At 47.9% G+C, this 23,002-nt stretch overlaps 2 protein-coding genes across 3 annotated transcripts; one reads left to right on the plus strand and one right to left on the minus strand.

Annotated features, from left to right (window-relative positions):
* Positions 1 to 223: 223 nt before the first annotated feature.
* NOL9 (nucleolar protein 9) lies at positions 224 to 13,459 on the minus strand. 2 transcript variants are annotated; one of them, XM_074975263.1, is made up of 12 exons: positions 13,320 to 13,459; positions 11,803 to 12,025; positions 10,589 to 10,716; positions 9,386 to 9,524; positions 8,645 to 8,741; positions 7,705 to 7,802; positions 6,248 to 6,409; positions 5,683 to 5,977; positions 2,944 to 3,055; positions 2,334 to 2,511; positions 977 to 1,110; positions 224 to 557 (listed from the first exon to the last, which is right to left on the minus strand). In XM_074975263.1, the coding sequence occupies exons 1-12, from the start codon at positions 13,371 to 13,373 to the stop codon at positions 447 to 449; spliced, it is 1,731 nt and encodes a 576-aa protein (XP_074831364.1). In that variant the 5' UTR covers positions 13,374 to 13,459; the 3' UTR covers positions 224 to 446. The 2 variants fall into 2 exon arrangements, with proteins under 2 accessions (XP_074831364.1, XP_074831363.1); XM_074975262.1 differs by having other exon boundaries at positions 229 to 560; positions 13,320 to 13,450.
* Positions 13,145 to 22,334, plus strand: TAS1R1 (taste 1 receptor member 1). The gene is made up of 6 exons (XM_074975260.1): positions 13,145 to 15,390; positions 16,458 to 16,764; positions 17,301 to 18,095; positions 18,827 to 19,039; positions 19,682 to 19,802; positions 21,376 to 22,334. The coding sequence occupies exons 1-6, from the start codon at positions 15,200 to 15,202 to the stop codon at positions 22,296 to 22,298; spliced, it is 2,550 nt and encodes an 849-aa protein (XP_074831361.1). The 5' UTR covers positions 13,145 to 15,199; the 3' UTR covers positions 22,299 to 22,334.
* The last annotated feature ends 668 nt before the right edge of the window (positions 22,335 to 23,002 follow it).

Genomic DNA, 23,002 nt, shown 5'->3' on the forward strand with positions numbered 1-23,002 from the left:
CTAACTTATAAATAAGCAATTAGGTTGAGATCATCAGTACACTGGAATTAACCAGAGATTTTAAAAAGTATCTTTCCATGGCATCCTCTTCCTATGGCTCACAGTACAATGGAGACATTTATTCACAGCACATCACCCTCAGGATAACTGGGACACAGTGAGCCCAGCTACACATGGGTCAGTGTGGGATTTGAAAAAGAAACTGAAACTGAAGTTTTTAATAGATGTTTACTATAAAACACAAAGGTACATAATGGAAGTATAAAAAGTAAGCGGTTGGCAGGTAAACACTACACAATTTGCACCGGATGATAAATGCTCTTCCTCACAGTTCTGTGGGACCTTTGCTGGTTCCAAGAATGTGCCAAGTTCTCTGGGAAGCTCCCTGGCCCCTTATTATGAAACAAACCCTGTAATTCATTCTCTCAGAAGGCTTTAAATGGAGATTATCTACTGTGTTCTCTTCTCTTGAGGTGCTTCTTCATTTTCAACTTCCCAGCTCCCGAAATGTCATAATTGTATTCAGATGTCACATAGGGGATCTCCCCTTCAGTTCCCTGCTGAAACACACAAAGACAAACTGAAAGACACTGCCAGTCTGAACATTACTTTGTTCTGTTTCATTTATGCAGACTGACAGAATTTAGCGGTTTACCACTGGGCAGCTCTGAGAATCATGTACTGCAACACACAAGATTTTAAAAAGTAAGTTTAAAATTGAAAATAAAAATCGCCACTTAATTAGTTTGTTAATATATAGAGAGAGAGCATTTAACCGGCTTATGTACTGAATACAAAACGTTCCTATCTTGGAGCTCTAACCAGCAGTTAATACGCATAAGCCTCCCAGCTCACGCATGCCTTATAATACAGCTGATTTAATACAAGAAATAGATCTAATACCTTCTAATTAAAATACACGTCACCCTGCTGTGTAGGTAGAAGCTGTCTGAAGATCTTCATAAGTCACCCTTACCTGGTTTGTAAAGACACAATCTGGAACGGTGATATTTCCCAGCAGCAGACAGTTTACAAGTCTTAAGTTTTCTGGAGGTACTGGAGTCAGAATATGGTAAAGCTTCCTCTCCATGTCAATCCCTCGGATAATTCCTTTAAAATATATTTACAGTTCAGTCTTAAATCCTCTGAACTACGGAAGGATGCACAATCACTGCATAGTTGAAATTCTTTGCATGGGCTAGTTATTTCTTAAAGTAGTGTTTTAGGTTTAAGCAGGAATCATGCTCTAGACAGAGGCTGAAATATGATTTTCTTGCTACTCTTGTGATTTGTCTCCCCTACCCTCCATCCCCTTTTGGTCATGAAAAACCCAAATACCCCAGATGTCAACTCCAGGATAGTTTTTTCCAGGAGCAGCAACAGAACCTTCAGATTTTCAAGTAAAATTGCTGTGTGTTTTCAAAACAGATGTACAACACACATTAATGCAATGTGAAGTTGTATAGCTAAAAGTCATTAGAGGCAATGCAAATATTTAGATTCAAAACGGCAACACCTCCTGCTATGGTTTGTGATAAAATGGTATTTGTCATTAAATGTATATTAAAATAAAACTTTTTTAAAGAGAGAACAAAGGATATGTGCACAATGCAGTCAAGTAAAAGATGCAGGGGAACACCACTCTTTGCACTTCTGGACCGATTTTTCCTGTGCGACTTTAACATTGCTTCAACTGTTTAGGGAACTCCCCCCCCAACACACACTCCTTGTTTGTCGCTATGCTCCTGCAGAGCTCCAGGGAACCCTGAATGCTCAAGACATAGAAAGCAACTGAGAATTGTTGCATCAAAACCAGACTTTTTTCAAATTAAGTAGAGATGAGTGCTTAGTGAGGATTAGGCCCAAGGTAAGATTCAGACTTCAGGCGACTTTTGCTGTAGCCCTGTTCAGAGAAGTGTACTTATTTCTCCCCCCTACAATAAGAATATTTTACCCCCAATCCACACAGGTTGAGACATCCAAATGGATTTTGAGCACAACTTCCTGAAGTTGATCTTAAACATCTGAACCCAAAGGAAAATAATGTATCAAGTTATGAATAAATACAAAGACTACAATGGAAACTGTTTTGCGACCTTAACTAATCACTAATCACTAATTTAAGATAGAGGGCTCACAAGGAAAGGTTATAATGGAAAATAAAATCTGTAGAGAAGAAGCAGATGTTTATTCTTTTACTCTACTCCTATTTTTCAAGTTACCTTTAAAAGAGTGATTAAAACGGATGACTCCTTTATGCTGCAGTTTCAACATATGATCAGACGGGGCAATTTAGTTTACGCAATGCTAAAGTCTTCCCAGGATTCACTCACCGAAGCCCAAGCAATCACAGACTGGTGTCTGTGTAAGCAAGACTGGCCCATCAGTCTGACATCTGACCTCATCCAATATCCTGCAGAGACCGACCCAGCTGGCATTTACTGAATACATGATGTGTGTAGGAGCAACATCAGTATGAATAACCCTGAGCGCAACAGCATTGAAAGGTACCTACAAAATAAGCCCCGGATCATTAGTTCAACTTGAATTTAGTTCTGAATTGCAATAGACACATACTTTTAGTTATTTCTATCATCACTATATGCAGTGTTGTTGTAGCCATCGCTGTACACAAACTGAAATCTGCTGTACGCTGTGTGCCTACCTACATTAGTGACAACACAGTACTGTAATCACAAACGGCTGACCAAGAGACATGTAAAATCTTTGCTATATACATTTCAGGGACTGCTGGCATAAATGTTAATCTGATAGAGATGTTTTACAAGTGGGTTACTACTGCTCCTAGCATTTGGACAGGGTCTTTTTGTTGACAGTTCCGTAAAACATTTAGAATATAGTAATTTAGATTACTAACAATCAGCTTTCTGAATCCAGTCATCAAAATGGCATCTTCAGCTCTTTCACAAATGGTTAAGTTACCTGATAGGGAACCAGACTGTGTAAAGGAAGTACTGATCTTGTTTCCAGAGGCTGCAGCTGGCCAAGGTAACCTAACATTGCCATATCCCGGAGGATACTGCTGTGGACCCGTCTAGAAAAATAAGCAAACAAATCACGCAGAGATGAAAAACAATCATGTTCTAATTCAAACATAAGCACTTACTCAGACATTTCAGAATTTGCAGTGTGATATTTTTATATTCACTGTTTTAGAAGGTTTATTTTAAAATTTCTGTTGTTCAGACCTATTTAGAGCTATGTTTTATTAACCTTGTGGTTCTGAGATTCCACAGTTCAGTTGCAGGATGATATTATAAGGCTGCTTGCTTTAGGCAGCAGTCACTTTTTAGATTCTGGCTCTCTTCTCCAGTGCTGATAGCCAGGAGAATTTTCCATTCGCCAATTGTGACAAAGGAGAAGAAATGATGGTCTGAGCCAGTGACCCAAGTCACTCTTTATTAAACAGTTTTTTAGTGAAGGTTTCTGAGTGAAGTCAAACACCCATGCATATCCCCCAATATCAGAGAAATGGAAAGCAAGTGACAGGATGAGAGCCAAGGAGAGAGAGTTGCTGACGCACGCAATCTTTAGATAAATATCGGTTATTAAGTTTGCCCTTAAACCATCGTAGCTAAAAGGCATATTGAAAGGCTTCAGGGTTTCTTCCTGTCCACAGCTTTACATACTCCTGGGGAAATTATGCGCTACTGCATATGTGCATAATTAATAAGCTGCACATACTTTTATTTTTTGTGCAGAAAAAAGCGTCTGCCAAAATGTTGCTTCAGTTCCGCCTTTTGCCCATCAGAAGGCGCTGCGGCGCAAGAACAGCAACAGCTCCCAGCAGAAAATAACTTCTGCAGTTCTGCCTTTTGCCCACCAGAGGGCCCTGTGGTGAAAGAACACAGCAGCAGCTCCTAGCCAGATGGGGAAGAGAAAGAGCCTGCCTTCGTCGCAGCACCTGTCAGGACAGGTCAGGAGACAGGGGCTATGAGGAAACCGACAGCATGGGGCTGCTGGGGGGGTCAGACAGGGCCAAAAAACGTTTCCTGACTCTTTTTTGTCATCTGTAGTTAGACATACTTGCTAACAGGTATTTTGAAATAATGACCAAAAATAATTGAAACTGGTGTGATTATATTGTGTTATTTTGACAAATAAAACATGCAGAATTTTAAAATATTGTGCACAGAATTTTTAATTTTTTGGCGCAGAATTCCCCCAGAAATATTTACTATATCAAGGTTAGGGACACTGTTCCCTCTAATTTTTCCCACACATGTGCGGAATTAATTTTATTACAAGCACCAATGTGGAGGTGATGTGTGATACATCACCTCTATATTGGTGCACATAAGAAAATTCATGTGGTGGGGTGGGGCCGAGGGGTTCAAAGTGTGGGAGGGTCCTCAGGGCTGGGGAAGAGGGTTGGGGTGCATGAGTGCAGGCTCTGGGGTGGAACTGGAGATGGAGAGGCTCAGGATTGAGGCAGAGAGTTGGGGTGTGGGCTCTGGGGTTGGGCTGGGGATGAGGGGTTAAGGGTGCAGGCTGCCCCAGGGCTACAGCAGGGAGAGAGGACTCCCCCCAGCTCTCTCCCAGCAGCAGCACCTGGGCTGTGGTGTGGGCCGGGGGAAAAGGCGCCCTTCCCTGTTGCGGCAGCTCTGGTGCTGAGTTGGGGCGCCCCTCCTCAGCAGAGGGTTGGCCCTCCCCTGACCAGGTGGGTTCCCTGAGTGCCCACGTGGCATTTAATAGGCTGCTATGCGGCCACGCAGCTTACAGGAAACTTAGTCCTGCATGGCTATTAAATAGTTTCAGCAAAGCAAAAGGCTTTACTTTGTCATAACTGCAGTTCTCTGTTAAATCACTAGTGAAGGTGTGATTGCCTTGTTCCAGATACACAAGGCTACCATTGCACTACCAGTCTTGCACTTCTCTCATGAACTGATAAGCAAACAGGATGAAATATTTCAAAACAAGTTTTTCATCCAAAAATGGCTTTTGAAATTGACATTTTGCAAAAAAAATTAGCAATACTGTCAATGTTTTAATTTTCCATGAAAAATGTAGTTTGATATTTTTCAAAATCAAACGATCAAAATTATTAAATAAAAACTGGTAGTTATTCCAAGGTTTTAAATAACATTTTTTGAAAAAACTATTAGAATGTCCATTTAATGGATTTTAAAACCAAAAGAGACCATTATGATAATCTAATCTAACCTGCATAAAATATGCCACAGAACCATGCCAAGTAAATTCTGCATGACAGCCACAACTTCTGTTTAAGCTATGGATAGTTAGAGATTCTAGTCTTGATGTAAAGATGTCAAGTGTTGACAAATCCATCACATCCCTAGGTAAGTTGTTAGAATTGTTAATTATTCTCACTGTTAAAAATGTGGTTTGTTGTCTGAATTTCTCTAATGTCCATTTCCAACCACTGGATCTTGTTATGCCTTTTTCCACTAGATTACAGAGCCATCTACTATCAAATCTCTTCTCCATGTAGCTACTTGTAGGTGCTTCGACACTACGATGACTGTGCCATACAAGTACCTGAACAGATACAAGTGTGGCTCTGCGAAGGTAACATCAGATAGAGAGCTCTGCATTGTGCATTTACTTTCAGAATTTAGTGACTATGAATGACATGCTGAAATGCAGACAAACTGCTGGAAACACATACTCCATGGCAGGAGCAGTGGCTTTTGTACTTACGCTTCACCAGCATTCCCTGCTCCAGGAAATTTTGGTTGTACGCACAGCAATTTATGCCCTGTAGTCGATGTTTGAAAGTCGCTTTCTCCTTCATACTGCTTCCAATCCTCCATTCCACTCACGTCCATGCTCTTACACTTGCCCTGTAGTTTGCCTTTTGTATGTAGGCCAGCAGCAAGATTAATATATTCTGGGGTAAAGCGAGGCATATCCTTGAAGTCTTCCACACTGATCTGAACAATGTGACTGGGTGACAGCAGTCGAATGATATCAATCAGAAGCAGCAATCCAACACCTTTGGGAATTGGGGGAGGGAGAGAAAACACAGTTTGCACAAGGTAGTGCAGTCACACCAGGTAAGCATCTTGCAGAGCTGAACCTTGGTTATTAGAGACTCAGGAGTGTCTCTCAATGGTTGTTAGAGACTTAAAATAAACTCTCACAGAATTAGTCATATTTCCCAGTCTCAGAATAGTTACAAAACGTGCATTATGGCACGTATACTGTTAAGATACAGTATTAATCTTCTAATGCATCTCCAAAGACTAGATGTACGCTGGCTTACCTTTCACCCATCCCATTGTATTGATGACCAAAGGCACTTCTTTCTTGTAGGAGTTAAACACATACTTTACTGTGTCAATATATCTTTCGGTATCCTGATCACAATTAGCTTCTCCATAATACACCATTTTACGTGGCATTCGCTGATGAGTGAATGGTGGCCCTGAAAAAAGACACACCGAAGATTAACAGTAAATACTTGGGAGATTCAGTAATTCAAAGAAAGCGGCCACAAAAAGTTAGCAAAACCCCCAAAACTCCTGAAGCACACATGCTCAATCCCTTTCTATACTGATGGAAGTTATTCTTCCAGTTGTTTCATCTTTTTTGGAAAGACTTGTGCTTTAAGATTTTCTCCACTTGCTCCAATGAACCCTTCCTCTGCCCTGCAGATCATTTCCTTTCAACTCTGAGTATACAGTCAAAGACAGTCAGTCTGGACGTCTGGGTATCAGAAACCTGATAATTCCACTAATGTGGTATGGAACTATACAATTCTTAAACGTATGAGTTTATAAATTAATTTAGATTAACTACTATTCTAGAAGACAATCTGAGCAGGGTAGCAGTTTTTGGTCAGGAAGTAAAAAAGGAACCCTAAATTGGAATGACAAAAGGACTGTGTGCATTACAATTTAGTAGTGTAAACACATTCGTTTTTTTCCTCCATGATGACAGAGCAGCCCAAGGCAAGCAGCTGATCCAAATAGTAGACCACATCATTTGGTGCCTGGGAACCAAAGCTCTTTGGAGACACCCAAGGCCATACCTACTAGCAGGTTTTCTACTTATGATTTTTCAAAACTTACAACAATATTCTTCCCTCTTTTTCCCACCCCAAGCTTAACAACTTTACAATTTAAAACCAGGGTGAGATGTTGAAATTTTTTTTCTTTAAAGCACAAACCCCAGAAAGTTCTAGGGCCTTTTACATTTTAAAACATGTACTTCTTTGACCCACACCACTATCTGCATGTCTCAAAAACATTAATAAACTTATCCTAAAGTTTCAGTGAGGTATGCAAGTATTATTCCCACTTTCACAGATGGAGAACTGAAACAGAGATTAAATGATTTGCCCAAGGTGTCACATGAAGTCTGTGGCAGAGAGGGAAAACTAAGTCAGGTCTGCTATATCCCAGACCAACAGCATATAGAAAAGATCACCCTCTCCACCCACTCCCATAAAATATGTAAAAACCAACACGGGAGAATAACTTGCCTGGTAGTTCTGATTTCCTAGAGATAGCACCTTGGAGGATTTCACTCCCGGGTCTTAGCTCCTTACCACAAGACTGGCAGGCCTCCTTCACTTATAATGTTTTTTGAACTGTGAGTAGAGGTAATATGGTTCTGTTAAGACACAGGAGTGAGAATCCTGCATAGTACCTTTAGAGAATAAAAATATATATATTAATATTTTTTTTTCTGGTGATAAGAATATAGCAAAATACATACCAAGACATGGCTCTGACACATTAATTAAGGAGACACAGCCAGGTGGTGTAAACTCTGTCTGTCCCAGATCACATTCCAAATATTCAACACAAGGAAGCCTACAATAAAAGAATAACGATATTTTAAGAGGCACTGCATATTAGCATCTGTGTAAATAAAACAGGACAGCATTTTATTTAGAATATATCAGGAAAAGAATCCAACTCTGACAGCTTTAAACACAATTTTGAAAATCTCGGACACTGAATAAGATCACTAGCTTTCTGCCTCCTCCCTCTATTTGACAGACTGTAATGATCAGGCAAGGACAAACTATAACTAGGACTCCATGTGCATCACGGAGGTCGCAGATTCCATTACTTTGTGCAATCTCCTTGACTTCTGCAGCGTCCAGGGCCAGCTCCTCAGGTGGCCCTGGGGACAGCCACACCAGCCGCTGCTCGGGCAGCTCCTGGCAGCTGTCCCCGGGCAGCCGGCTGGAACAGCTGCCATCCGCTGGTCCCAGGCATTCCTGGACATTCTCCCCCCCCGCCCCCCGAGCAGCCGCCCCTGAAGTTTTAGTCACAGGTATAAGTCATGGACAGGTTACAGGCTGTGAATTTTTGTTGACTGCCTGTGACCTGTCCATGACTTTTACTAAAACTACCTGTGACTACCTGTGTAGCTTTGACTATAACCAACTACAAACACCAGGCAGAATGCATGGTCTGGACCAGCGACAGCCCAATAGCATTCCAGTCTTGAGCAGAGAGACTGCCAATCAATGCCAAATTGCACAAGTGGTACAGACAGATGGGGACTGCCAATAATATCAAGCAAAAATTGTAATTTTCAAAAATATCCAAATCCCCAGTAATTATTTACAAATAATCCCATCAATTTTTCTTGCCCAGATCATAGAAGATTTGAAAATTTGAGTCTTATAGGATAAAAAACTCACTGATTCAGCAACAGGTTAATGAGATATCTGTTAAATGTTGATTTTCCAATACTTTTTGGGCCACACACCAGAATGACAGGACAACCATCATCTTCCTCTGGAAAAATAAACATACCCTGAAATGGACCATTACTACAAATTAATCTCATGCATCCTACTCCACAAAAGTTTACAAAAATTTAATCTCAGGAGCTGAGCATTTTCATTGAAAGAGCAGTTCACATAACATGGGCTTATATTTGCACTTGGGAACCGAACAAGATAACTTTGTTTAAAGGTGAAGAGGGTATTGACATATATAAACACAAAATAAAAAGCTTTCTAAGAGGGCGGACTCCAACACAAAACCAAAACCTTGCACAAAACCAGCCTTGCAAAATTCTACTTGCCTATGGGAAATTATTTGGGGGGTGGGGGAAACTGATACCCACCCAACCCCCACTAAAATCATCATAAAGGCACATTAGTTTTGGTGGCAGATCAGCAAGGCAGCAATAAGCCTTATGGGCGAGATAAACACTCCCTCCTGCCCCTCTAAGTACATCAAAATGGGGTAACTCACACTCAGTTTGGTTCAGAAACTCCCCCAAGACTTGAAATTTGACCCAAGCTTTTCACTATTGTCAGGGCATGGTTTCACAAGCATGAACTTAGGAAAAAAACTCTGAGAAAGGAGCTTTTGCTCCCTTTATATCACTGCAAAACTTAACATACTCAGTTCCATCAAGTTAAGATACTCACCACAGCACGCTTGTATTAACTCTTCAATTGCCGAAACTGAACTCTCTGAAAAAATCAGGCCGCTTTCAGGATCACGTTTCCCAATACCAGTAGAAGCTAGAGCTGCATCTTCTGGTGTGAAGCAAGGACCCCTTTGTCTCTAGAGATCAACAAGCATATAGCAGAGAAAGGTTTTAGCAAATTCATACATAACAATACAGAATAACTCCAGAATAACTCCTACTGTCTTATAGCCTGGACAGTGGTACCAGGACAGAAGGATTTAGTCACACTATCTTCTCTGTTCTAGTTCTACAGAAGTCTTAAATCCAAGTGAGAGGAAGAAACTGATAGGAACAAGGTCTCATCTTCATTGACATTCTACTTACTACAGCAAATGGCACCTTATAAATACCACAGACAGATATGTCTAAAATGGGGAGAATGATACCTCCTTTATAAAGCACTTGGAGCTCTACTGATGAAAAACTCTGTAAGAGCTAGGTATTATTATATACAGGTCTACAGCGCTCAGACCATTATAAACCATGGGAAACCAGCCTTATAATTCAAAGGCATGGGAGCACACCTGAAAGTCACATGACAGACATAGGATGATGACATGATTGGAACATGGAACAAGGTGCTCTGGAAACAATAATGGGGCTGGGCCAGTCAAGTGGAGCTGCCACCAACTGCAGACAGAACAGGAAACACTAGAGGGCTGGGGAGTGTGGGGAGAAAAGTATTGGAAGACAGTAGCAAGAAAGTGACTGGAACAAAGGACTAAGAAGGATAAGTAGTAAAAGAGGAAGTGAAGTTCTGGCAATGGATAGATCCATGTGTCATATATATAAAAGAATGAATTACAACTTATGTACACGGTTATAATTCCATCACTGATTCAGCAACAGGTTAATGAAATATCTGTTAAATGTTGACTTGAATGACTACATACATGATCCAAGCTTTGGTCTTATGGTAAATATCCAGAATACTTCTATGGAACGGTACCCCCTTAATTCACAATTCCTGGAAATTAGTCTGAATTTTACAAACATAACACATGCTTTTTTTTCTGACCCATATATTTATTGCTCCATATACCACTGATCTTCTCCTGAAGCCATGCAAATTTTTCTTCCTCATAAAACAATTCCCATAGGGTAAGCTTGAACAAATGCAAGATTTCCATTAAGTAACCAAGTGGAAGACGCATTTCACCTTTACTCTGAAGATATGGGAGAACTCTGGGTGATTAAGAATGAATCTTGTAACCGAGGTATCCAGACCATCCAACAGCACCACGGAACACAAAGGGGCAAAATTTTTCATCAGTTTAATTCTAGCAGCTGCAAGATGACAACAGTTAGTCTTAAAACACTATATTTCACATAAATTAGCGTTCAAGTCCAAAACTGATACAATGGACAAATACTTTTTACATTATCTGACCTTCATAATACCTGTGAGGTAGGTATCTCCCCCATTTGACAAATGTGAAAAGAGAAGCAAACATCTTATGTGATTTGCCAAAGAAGTCAGTGATGTGCAGAACTAGAACTCATGAGTTCCTATTTTCCAGTCCTGTACTTTAAAAAATAAACTACAGAGCTCTATGGAAAATGAGGAAGTATATTCGTATCCTAAAGTAAGGCAATAAACTACACTCAGTCATTTTCATTGCCATAAAAAAGTGATAAAGACGATCTTGAGAGTTTGCCAATGACGTGTACAACTATAGACCAAATATTTGTGTGTGTGAATTTACTATGGGACAGATGATGGCTGGATAGCCCTAAAAACTGTAGTACCCACTGGACAGATACAGCATGAAACACATCTCTCCCCTCAGTCCAGGTGAGCTATTATGATCACCTATGTAATCACATTACCTCTTATGTAAAACAGGCCCTAGAATTTCAACCAGTGATTCCTGCTTTTAGCTCAGTTTGTGGTTGAATAAAGCACATCTTTTAGAAAATCATCCAATCTTGATTTAAGGACTGCCAGCAATGGAAAATTTACAACAGCATTTGGTAATCTGTACCAATAGTTAACTACCCTCACTGTTAAAAATTTGACTCTAATGGGAAGTTATTCTGCTTTGCCTCTACAGAAAACAGCCAGAAAAGGCATCAACAGCAATAGTGACAATGAGGACATGTCACTAGACTGGGACCACCCTAACTCAGTTCACAGAGGCCACTGAATAATGTCAGGTGAAGATGACTTCTGATCACAACTCTAGTCTACATTCAGAATGGTGACAGAGAGATAAAAGGCTTATCTCACTACAAGGTCTCTGGGATTCTTCAGTCTGCCCCAAAGCAATTGGTAAAAGGTAGCCCTACATGTAACCAGCCCTAATAGCATGGCTCTTCAGCCCCCCAAATAGCAGACTCCTCACCAAAGCACACTGCTCAGCCCATGCTTACCACGTGGCACATGATGGGCTCTGAGCATCGCCCTGGCTGATATCCTCATCTCCTTTTTCGATTTCTCCAGCGTCTCGTAGATCACTGTTTCGATGGTCAGGGCAGAGTGGGTCTGAGGGGAGAAGAGGTTGTAGGGAGGCTGCTCCTGAGTGATGGTAAATCCAAACACTCGGACTGCACCATAGAGGCAGGTCAGGCGGCATTTCCCAGTGAAGGTCAGCTTCTGCAGTGGGGAAACAGGAGACGAGATACTGACCAGGCTTGAACACAGGGCGGTGCTAGACAGACAAGGGAGAGACAGCCCCTGCCCTGGCTGTTCACACACAAGAGGCGCTGAGTTTCCCACCCCACACAGGAGCTGCCCCCCACCCAGCCACCCACCCCACCCCTGCTCCCGCACTCGGCTAGGGCCCAAAGCCACCGCGCATCTTCATCCCCCCCCAACTATTCCCAGCTACCCCCACCAACAGCCGCCCCGCCCAACAGCCGCCCCCCGGCCCCCCCAACGGCCGCCCCCTCCATCGCCCCCCGTCCCTTCCAACGGCCGCCCCCAACTCCCAACGGCTGCCCCCTCCAACGCCGGCCCCCTCCATCCCCCCCAACGGCCACCCCCAACTCCCAACGGCCGCCCCCGCGCCAGCCCTCCCTTCCCCCCCAACGACTGCCCCCCTCCAACGCCGGTCCCCCCGCCCCCAGCGGCCGCCCCCGCGCCAGCCCTCCCTTCCCCCCCAGCGGCCGCCCCCAGCTCCCACCTGGGCGCGCGGCAGGAGCAGCACCACGGCGCCCTCTGTGGCCTCCACCGCGGCGAGGCTGCGCGCTGCCGGGGCCGCCTCCCCGCCGCCCGCCGGGCCCGGCGCCCGCAGCAGCCCCGCGCGCACGAAGGAGGCGGCGTATTCCCGCCACGCGTCCCGGCCGGGCCGCTCCCGCCACTTCCGGGCCGCGGGGCCCGAGCCCGGGCCTCCCTGCCGGCGGCCGCGGCCCAGGCGCTTGCGCGGAGGCTGCGCCCGGCGGGCCGCGGGGAAGCGGCAGAGAGCGGGCGGCCGGGGCATGGCGGCCTCCACAGCAACTCTCGCGAGAGTCGCCCCAGCCGGCGAGAATCGGGAGGGGCCCACGGGATCGCGCGAGACCCGACTCAAGCGCCCCCCGCCCCCCCCCGCGGGGTCAGAGGGGCCGTCGAGGCCGAGGGGGGGCAGCGGGGCCGCGACACGGTGCCCCTCCCCCCCCTCCGCGCGCGCGGGGCCGCGACACGGTGCCCCTCCCCCCGCCGGGCCGCGACACGGTGCCGCCCCCCCACACCGCCCAGACCCCATAGACCCCTTCCCTGGCCTGGGGCACTAGGCGTGTGTTTGTGCCGAGGCTACTCCTCGGCCCAGGGAAACGGAGCCGCAGGACGCGCTCTTGCATCCACACTAGGGGAGAGGCCAAGGCTGGGCCCAGCAAGGCCCAGTGCAGCCCCCCTGAACTCCGCTCCCTCCTGCTCTGCGCCGGGGCTGCTCCACCTGCCTTCGTTTGCGCACCTGTAACAATTTCCAGCGGCGGTGCAGACACCTTTGGAAATCTGTTGTCTGCATCTGTCGTTGAATTCTGTTCAGCGAGTTTTCAGTCTAAGTCTTTCACGGAGCCCTTAGACGGAGTCCACGGACCAGAGACTGAGAACCACGGCTCTATGCAAACCCAGAGCGAGGGAAGGACACCGCTGTGACATGAAGAGCTCTCTGGACTCTTCCCTGCACCTGCTCATTAGTGCACAAAGTCTCCAGCCCAGGGACGGTCTGTACTGATGTGTCTTGTAGGCACCCCAAAAAGAAAAGGCCCAGCTGCACGCTTTCCCCTCCTCAGCCTGCACTCCCCATTATCTGCTCTTCCTCAGAGGCCACCCCAAAAGGGGAGCTCATCCATAAGCATCTGTTAGACCTGTCATAAACCCCAAAGCTTATGGTCAATGAGCAGCACTTATTTGTCAAGTGCCGGCAGTGAATGTGTCCCCTTCCCCAGCAAGCTTACTATCTCGAGCAGTGGTTCTCAAACCTTTTTTTTTCTCCACAGACCACTTGAAAATTGCTGAGAGTCTCAGCGGACCACTTAATGATCTTTCCAAATGTTGTTTGTACCGTTAGCTAACTATTGTAAAGCACTTTGGATAAAAGTGCTACATAAAAAAACCCCTTAATAATTAACTTTTTTTGTTCAACAAATAAAAGCACACAACTCATATTTTAATATCAGTAGTCTTACCTTTCTAATGCGATGGATGTGCCCTCTCTCCCCCGCTGCAGCAGCCCCTGCGCAGGGGTTGGGAAGGAGGGGGTCACTCCCTCTCTCCCCCCCCGCAGCAGCCCCTGAACTGGGGCTGGGAAGGAGGGGGGGGTCTCTCCCTAGCAGCTGCAGCCCTGGAGCTGGAGAAAGTCTCCTCTTTCTCTGGCCGCTGCAGCCCTGCACATCCCAAATTCCCCCCCACCCCCTCTTCTCACCCCACTGCCCTCTCCCACCTACCCGCTATTTCCCCCAAGGCCACCACCTCACCTTACATGTGCGTCTTCTCCAGGGTCCAGGCACCTAATTAGTGGAGCCATGCCTGCATAGTTCCACTAATTAGGTGGGTGGCCCTTCATTCTCTTGTGTGCAGCCGCCCAGGCATGCACCTTAGAGGGAACGATCCGCAGACCACCTGAATGGAGCTCGCGGACCGCTGGTAGTCCGCAGACCACAGTTTGAGAACCTCTGATCTAGAGAATACACATACCATATAGAGGAGGACACACAATGGTAATTTATCTTTTATTACCTTTGTGAGCCTCACTGAAGAAGTAGTTCATTAGCAGAGATTCTGATGTACATCACATACTGGCTTTCTTCTCTTTCCCCTCTCTATTACATGCAGAATATAGTGCAACATATATAGTAGTTATATCAGAACACTCCTAAATGCCCATAACAAAAGCCCCACACAGCCCACTCTACTTCCTAAAACACTCCCAACACCAGTGACCCTTGTTGAATGAAACTATAAAATAACTGCTCAGTTTAACGTGAGAGGGAGATGGTAGAGAACAACCCTAGAGAGAGTATCCTCCACGAAGATCATGACCTAGTTAATTCATGCCATTTCCACTGACCACAGGGTCTGGGCTCACCTGCAGAATATTACAATAGATAAATCCCTGGTTGGTTTGTTATTTTTACCTCAAAGCAAAACTTCCTCCCTTCCTGGGAAAGTGTGAAGTCCTAGTTCCTGAGTACATGTTGTATCTGTGGCATTTGCGTATGCATAAGCTGTCTATGTAAATAGTCCAAGGTACTTCAGGATCTGAGATCCTAACATTGTCTGAGAGGCAGTAAGTGTTGTGTCCATTATACGCTTCCCAGCCCCTTCTCCAGAGAGCTCTGTGCCAACAGCATGATGCTTTCTCCTCCATTCGTTTTATACTTGTATCTCTTGGCTCCATGTTATTGGGCGTTCATATGCCAGAACACGGGGCCTTCTTCTAACTTCAGGATGGACGGAGATTACACGATTGCAGGATTTTTCCGACTGCATAGCTACTCAACAACAGTGAAATCTAGACCGGAAGTTGACGTATGTGACAGGTAAGCGAGAAGGGTAGGGCTTGGGGCTGCAACAAATACTATGTATCAGCACCTAGATACTACAGTTAGTACGTCCAAGCAGGGGGTACGCTGTAATCACTGCTTAACATGCTGTCCACTATTATCTCATTGCTTCCTTGCGCTCGCGGTCTGTCTGCTAGATCCACCTGTTGCCTCTCATCTTAGCCTTAGATTTTAAACTCTTGGAGCAGGGCCCGTTCTGTATTTGTACAGCAGCTAGTACAGTGGGGCTCCTGCAACCTAATACAATCACAGTGACCAGAGCTTTAGAAATGTGGTTCGCCTAGATTAGACAGACATAAAGAAGGAAATCATATTAGCAGGAATAGAAACAGGAGGGGAAACGAGCAGGAAAAAGAGGTGGAACAAGAAGTAGGAAAGCAGATATTGGACAAAGAGACCCACTGCAAATAGACAGGAAGCTGCAACAGAGAAGACCCATGGTGGGCTGGGAGTTGGGGCATGCAAGGCTCACCTCTCATTAATAAAATGACAATAGTCCAAAATATCGCAGCTTAGCTGGTGCAACTGCGGCCATTACTGAAGAAAATCTCTGCTACAGCCAATATCCACTCTGTGCCATCAGAGATCTGGGGAGATGCAGGTGGTTTCTCCTCCTCTTGTGCCACCTGAGCAGGAGAAAGAGAGCAGAACAGGGCAGTGAATCTGCCCCATAGGATATTGCATAAAGAGTTGCTGATTAGGAGAGGGGCAGTGGGGATTTGAACTAATAGGTAAGATCTGATGTGTGTTGTGCAACAATAAATAGCGGCAAACTCAGTGTAAACATACAAAAAGAAAGATGCTTGTGCTGCTGCTCTCCTCATGAATCCCCTGTGAGCAATAGTATATGTAGCAGAGGGGGGCACAGACAGGTGAAGTGATTTGTCTGAGGTCACCTAGTGTGTCAGCATTAGAACTCCAGGCTGCCTGGCTCTTGGACCACATTGTTGTTATGCCAGGCATTGCCCAGGGTGCATCTCCAAGATTCAGTGAAGCCTTCACATCTCTCTCTTGCCTCTGCAATAACACTTGTGTTTCTGCAGAGCGGTCTCTGTAAACAGCCATGGCTACCACCTGTTCCAAGCCATGAGACTCGCCATCGAGAAGATAAACAACTCCAGCAGTCTCCTCCCCAATGTCACTTTGGGCTACGAGATCTACAACACATGCTCAGAATCTGCCAACATGTATGCAACGCTGAGTATCCTTGCCCAGAGCAGGCAGCACCATATGGAAGTGCTCAGCAACTTCACACACTACCAGCCCAAGGCTGTGGCTTTGATAGGGCCAGACAGCAGCCACTTTACCCTCACCACTGCAGCTATCCTGAGCATCCTCCTTATGCCAGAGGTAATCAGTAGCTTGTCTGGAGCAATACCAAATATACTGTAAGCGATACGTTATCTGTGGCAGGGTCAAACACAGGAGCTGATTAGGGTAATACTGATTAATCAGAAGAAGGACAGGGAGTGGGCTTGTGGTTTGGAGTGGAGGCGGCTGGAGGATCAGTGCTCCAAGCAGGTGTTGCGACCCCTGTGGTCCTTTGTGGCATGTGGGACTCAGTCTCAATGTGACTCCAGGAGAGGTTAGGCTCATTCCTAGCGCTGAAAACGACATGCAGCCATGCTGCTTACTTGGTTGTTTTTTGAATGTGTGTTGCTGCGGCCACCACTTCCACATGCCCTCCAAATACCAGTCCCCTCACGCCCACAAGAGTCACTGCTGACGCTGGTTCCTCCTACCGGTATCGTTGCTCGGTGCCAATCGCCCCCCTGCTCCTCGGGTAATCACTGCTTAGCACTGACCTCCCGGCGGTACCAGTGCCCATCCCCCTCTGCGCAGTTTCCCAGCTGGAGACACATTCTTTCCCTGATTCCCTTTTGCAGATTAGTTACGAAGCCTCCAACGAGATGCTGAGCCTGAAGAGCGCCTACCCCTCATTCCTGCGCACCATCCCCAGCGACAGGCTGCAGGTCGAGGCACTAGTGCTGTTGCTGCAGGAGTTCAGGTGGAACTGGATTGCGGTGGTGGGCAGTGATGATGCCTATGGCAGGAACGGGATAAAGACCCTGAAAGAAGTGGTGGCTAAGCATGACATCTGTGCTGCCTACCAAGGAATCATCCCCATGAAGGGGGGTGCCAGCAGCCCAGAGCTGAAGGAGATGCTTAGAGTCCTTGTGGGGACCGGCGTCAATGTCACCGTCGTCTTCTCCAATGTGGACAGTGCTAGAGACTTCTTTGACATGGTGGTTCAGGAGAACGTGACGGAGAAGGTGTGGCTGGGCACTGAGGCCTGGTCTCTAGCCTCGGAAGTCTGGAGCATCCCCGGCATCCACAGAATTGGCACGGTGATTGGGTTGTCAGTCAAGCAGGCAAAGCTTCCAGGATTGGAGGAATTTGAATCTGCCCATGTGAATTCAGAGAAAAGTAATGTAGCCACGTGTGCCCCTGATTTGGGTGCTGAAGGGAGCAGTGGTGGGAGCAGCAGCAATGAGAGTACCAGCCAAGGCTGCAATCAGATCTGCACAAGGTGCCACTCACTCACTTCAGCGCCCCAGACGTTTGACATTTGGGCTGCCTTTAATGTGTATTCAGCGGTGTTTGCTGTGGCCCGCGGCCTGCACAACTTGCTGGGTTGCTGCTCAGGAGCGTGCAGCAAGGACAAAGTCTATCCCTGGCAGGTGAGTGGGTCACTGGGAAAGGCCCCCCGCTCTCTTGTAGACTCTTGCGAGAGTCTCCTTGTGTGAAGCTGCATGGGGGCAGCCCAGAGCTCAGGGCAGGTTTGACTATGCTGTAGTGAGAGGCAGGGGGCTGGAAGTAGAAAGGAGCAGAAGTATAAGCATCTAGCAGGATGAGCAGGTGTCCAGCAGCTCCAAGATCTACCTGCGAGCTGCATGCTGTCAGAGCACCGATAAGGTTTCAAGGCTGGTGAATTGAGTCCCAGAACAGGCCAGCACGGCCCTGCCAATGGGCCTCACCCTGCTCTGGAGAGACCATCCCTAATCAGAAGAGAGGATGGATGGTAGCTGGGGGCCTCGGACACCTGGGTTCAATTCCCTGCTTCCCTATAGACTCCATGTGCCTTTGGGATGCCACTGATGCTAAAATTTTCAATAGCCCCTAAGTGACTCAGACGCCTCCATCTCTTGAAAGTCAATGGGACTTAGGCATTTTTGAAAAATATACCACTAGTCTCTGTGCCTCCGTTCTCCAGCTGTAACATGGGGATAATAGCACCACCCTGCCTCCGGGTGGTGGGGGAATTCATAAGGAAGAGGAAAGCAGCAAAGACATGGACCCTCCCACCCCGTTAAGGCCCTAACCTATCCCTGACTGGGGTCTTTGCCCAAGTGGCTGAAGCTGTGTGTGAGAATCTTGGGTCTTTTCTGTCTGTGGCTTTTTTGTTTTCCAGCTCCTGGAAAAAATCAAGCAGGTGAATTTCACTCTGCAGAAGAGCAAGGTGCTTTTTGATGCCAATGGGGATCCCCTGACAGGCTATGACCTCGTCATGTGGAAGTGGACTGGCCCGACCTGGTCTTTTGATGTAATTGGGTCTTTCCTCCAAAAGCCAGACAGACTGAACATCAACCGGGATGGAATCCTGTGGCATACAAAGGATAATCAGGTACCACGGCATCTGAGCTGCATACTGGGAAAGGAGTGGCCTCAGGAGAGTCGGGCAGTAGCACCAAACGGGGATTTTCTTAGCATTACAAACAAAACGAACCTCCCCTTATTCCTGAAACTTGACCCTGCATAAAGCTTTGTGTCCCCAGGCTTGGGGAAGCAGAATCCTGCAGGCCGGGAGGGGCCCGCCTCACCACTCCTCCTCCTGCACTGAGTCACATTTTCTGGTCATGGTCAGGTCTGCTGCATCTCCACGGGTCTTTCCCTTAGCAGAGTGAAGCTGGGGCGCTCAGCATCTCAGGGTGCAGGCTCTGCAACAATCAGGGCTGGCAGTACTGGGAACAGAGAGCTGACAGGCTCCTGCTTGCATCTTAATTTTCAGAAAAAGCTCTCTCAGGAAGAACCACCCCAGGCATGCCCTTGTGCTGCCCCTGCACACTGCCTCTGCATCCCACCCGCAGTCCTGACCCCTTTCCTGGACTTTAAGATGCCTAGAAACATAAGGAACAGCCCTCTGGTGAGCAGCCTGCGCCGGTCCCAGGAACCCAGCTCTGCTCGGTCAGTGCTGTTTCCTAGCTGGCCCTAGCTGTGATGGGGGCTTGCTCTTGGCAGGCCTGACCCTTGCTGTGCTTTCATGTAGGTGCCTATGTCAGCTTGTTCAAAGGTCTGCGTAAAAGGAGAGAAGAGGATGCAGGTGGGGCTTCACCAATGCTGCTTTGACTGCGTGGCCTGCCCCGCAGGAACCTTCCTGAACAGCAGCGGTCAGTAGAACCTGAGGTAGCTCCTCACAGGGGTCACAGCCAGGGCAAGCTGGTTAATCTTGTTCTGCCATTCCTGTGTTCCTATCCTATGCACCTGGCTCCATGCTCCTCTTGTACACGCTTACTCCAGCCCTTCTCTTTGCTCCTTGCTTTCTCCTTCTCCTCCATCCTGGCTGCAGCAGTTTTCTCTTCTCCTCCTCCCATTCCCTTTCCCCTCCTCTTGCGGGGCCTGATGACTAGCGTTTGAGATGCAAATGGCCCAGTGCAGCTTACACTCTGACTTCTCCATTTGTATAGCTCTCAGAAGGGCTGCTGTGCTGTGGGTATGTAAATTCCGGGTCTCCCCCCGCCCCCCGACCCCCCAGCACCGAGTGCTGGCTCCAGTGCACTCCTGGCTAGTGCTGGGAAGCTGTGGTTTCAGATGGTTGCCGGGAATCAGATGGACAGGTGAGCTGAAGCTGCCTGACTCCTCTCACTGTGACCTTTGGGTGGGGGGAGGCAGGTGTGACAGCTGCTGCCTGCCCTGGGAGGAAGAGCCTGCCCACTGTTGTTTTTGTCCTGTTGATGGGGCAGGCAGACAGACAAACCCAGAAAGAATGAGCAGCCCCAAGTGGCAATAAACACCAGGGTGGAATTTGGTTAGTGGCTACTCGATGGTGCTGGAAGTGATATGAAAATGCTTGGGTGCTGGGGGCCAGGTGGTGCCCAGGGCTGACTGCAGGATTAGCTGATCCCCGCTGTGCCAGCCACAAATGCAAGCCTATGGCAAGAGAAAGTCTTCAGCCGCTTCACTCTCGCTCAGTAGATGCCAGCAAACTCCACGTTCCACTAGAGCATGAGCTTTGGGCAGCCACCAACAGTGAAGAGCCTCAGGAGTAAGTTACTCAGTGGCCTGGCTGGGTGAACAGCCCTGCACCTAACTAGCAGTTGGAGGAGAGAGCAGCTGCTGCAGACATGCCAGCCTTTGTGGGGCTGTTGCATCTGCTGGAGTCCACATCACACGTCCCTGCAGACTAGCTGCATGAGCTGTGTACTTTACCTCAACCAGGACTCCAGCTGGGACCCAGGTGGTCTGTAAGCCTTAGTTCACTCAGCTAAGCCAACAGCAGCTACTGCCCCTGACTAAGCTGGGGGGAGCCGTGCTGAGGGAGGCCACTCTATAGACGAGAGCTCTCCCATTCCAATTCCTTTCCATATCCTGCCACAGACACCCCAGTGGTCTCATAGGACCATTAATGTCACGGGAATTGCACCCACTCACTCTAGGGCTGAGGCCTTAGGGTTTGTCACCTTTTATACTGTCTCATTAAACCTTGTTTGGAGGTGGTGCACATTGATCCCAGGTCATTAAAGACCCTAAGGCACTTTACATAAAGGCTGGGTTGTTATCCCCAGCATCTGTGCTCCACCTCAGAGGTAGCTGCATCCCAGTGGTGAGTGATCCCTGTACACAGCTTGTTAAGTGTTTTGGGATCCTTTCAGGCATGAGGTGCTGTAAGGTGGCAGATCATTATTACCATAACAGCATGGTGTGTGAGCAGCATCTCAGCTCTTCCATTCCCTTCCTCTGCAGACCTCTACAATTGCCAGCCCTGTGGGACAGATCAGTGGGCCCCAATGAAGAGTGAAATCTGCTTGAATCGGACCACCGAATTCCTGTCCTGGGCTGACCCCGTCTCCTGGGCCCTGCTGATTGCCATCACCCTTCTGCTGCTGCTGCTGGCAGGGACAGCTGCCCTCTTTGCCCAGAACCTCACCACGCCAGTGGTCAAGTCGGCAGGCGGCAGAATGTGCTTCCTCATGCTGGGTGCTCTGATCTGTGCCTGCTGTAGCCTCTACTGCTACTTTGGGGAGCCCACCTGGCCCACGTGTCTGCTGAGGTTGCCCATCTTCTCCATCGGCTTCACCATTTGCCTCTCGTGCATTGCAACCCGTGCCTTCCAGATCGTCTGTATCTTCAAACTGGCGTCTAAGTGGCCTGCCTTCTATAGAGCCTGGGTGAAGCACAACGGACCCAACCTGTTCATCGGAGCCTGCACAGCCACCCAGGTGGCGATGTGCCTGGTCTCGCTCAGCATCAATCCCTCAGTGCCCAGGAAGGACTACACGACCTCTGTGACGATGACCATCTTCCAGTGCTCGGAAGATGATGCTGTGTGGGGGCTGCTCTACAACACAATGCTCAGTATCTGCTGCTTTGTCATCAGCTACATGGGGAAGGACCTGCCTGAGAACTACAACGAGGCCAAGTGCATCACCTGCAGCCTGCTTATCAACTTTGTCTGCTTCGTCTGCTATCTCACCACCTACATCTTCTACCATGGCAAGTACCTGGTGGCCATCACTGTGCTGTCCAACCTGTCCACCCTGTCTGGGATCTTTGGAGGCTACTTCCTCCCCAAGGGCTACATCATCCTCTTCCGAGCGGAGCTCAACACCACCGAGCACTTCCAGATGTCTATCCAGAGTTACACCAGGAAGAGCAGCTCAGACTGAGCCCACAGGCAGGGGAGCAGGGAGACTTTGGGATTTATATGGGGTGGGTGGGAGGAGGTCCCTCACAGCTATTGAATTCTGTGCTCTCAGCATCCCACTGTGGGGGAAGAGGGCGTGACAGAGATCTGTGCAGGGAGCTGCAGGGGGGCACTAGTGGGAGCTGGGGATGAGATGGGGGGTGCGGAGGGGTGGAGTGAGATGAGCTCAGGCCTGTGACTACCTGCCACCAGTAACTGATCCTGCTGGGCTGCGAGGTGAGAGTAGCTGTGTGGGAGTTGGGGTGGAGGGGGTATTGGGCAACATACCCTGCAGGGGGCACATGGGAGCACGCAGGCCACATGGGGTCTGTGCTGTGGGAGGTGGCAGCAAGAACAGGACAGACTGGAGAGCTCCCATGTGTCAGTTAGAACAGGCGTTGACAAAGCTGGGCCCGAGGCCTTGCCTCACTCCCAGCCAGCCTGTGGGGTCAGGGACAGCTCATCTGCCATGCTCTTCATCTTCCCTGTGAGTGGAAGGCCGGCCCTGTGACAGAGCCATGTGCAGGGGGCCTGTGCAGGGCACAGAGGTTGTGACCCCACAGCCTAGTGGGTGAGGGAGTTTAGGGGCAGTGAGGTCAGCCCGGGGCAGTAATGCTTTGCTCTCCCCTTTCGTGACTCCTTCCCACCTCCAGCCCTCCAAGGGACAGAGCTTCCCAGAGCCGCATC

The sequence above is a fragment of the Natator depressus genome, chromosome 18 (assembly GCF_965152275.1).
Source record: "Natator depressus isolate rNatDep1 chromosome 18, rNatDep2.hap1, whole genome shotgun sequence".
In the NCBI taxonomy this organism is placed as follows: Eukaryota; Metazoa; Chordata; order Testudines; family Cheloniidae; genus Natator; species Natator depressus.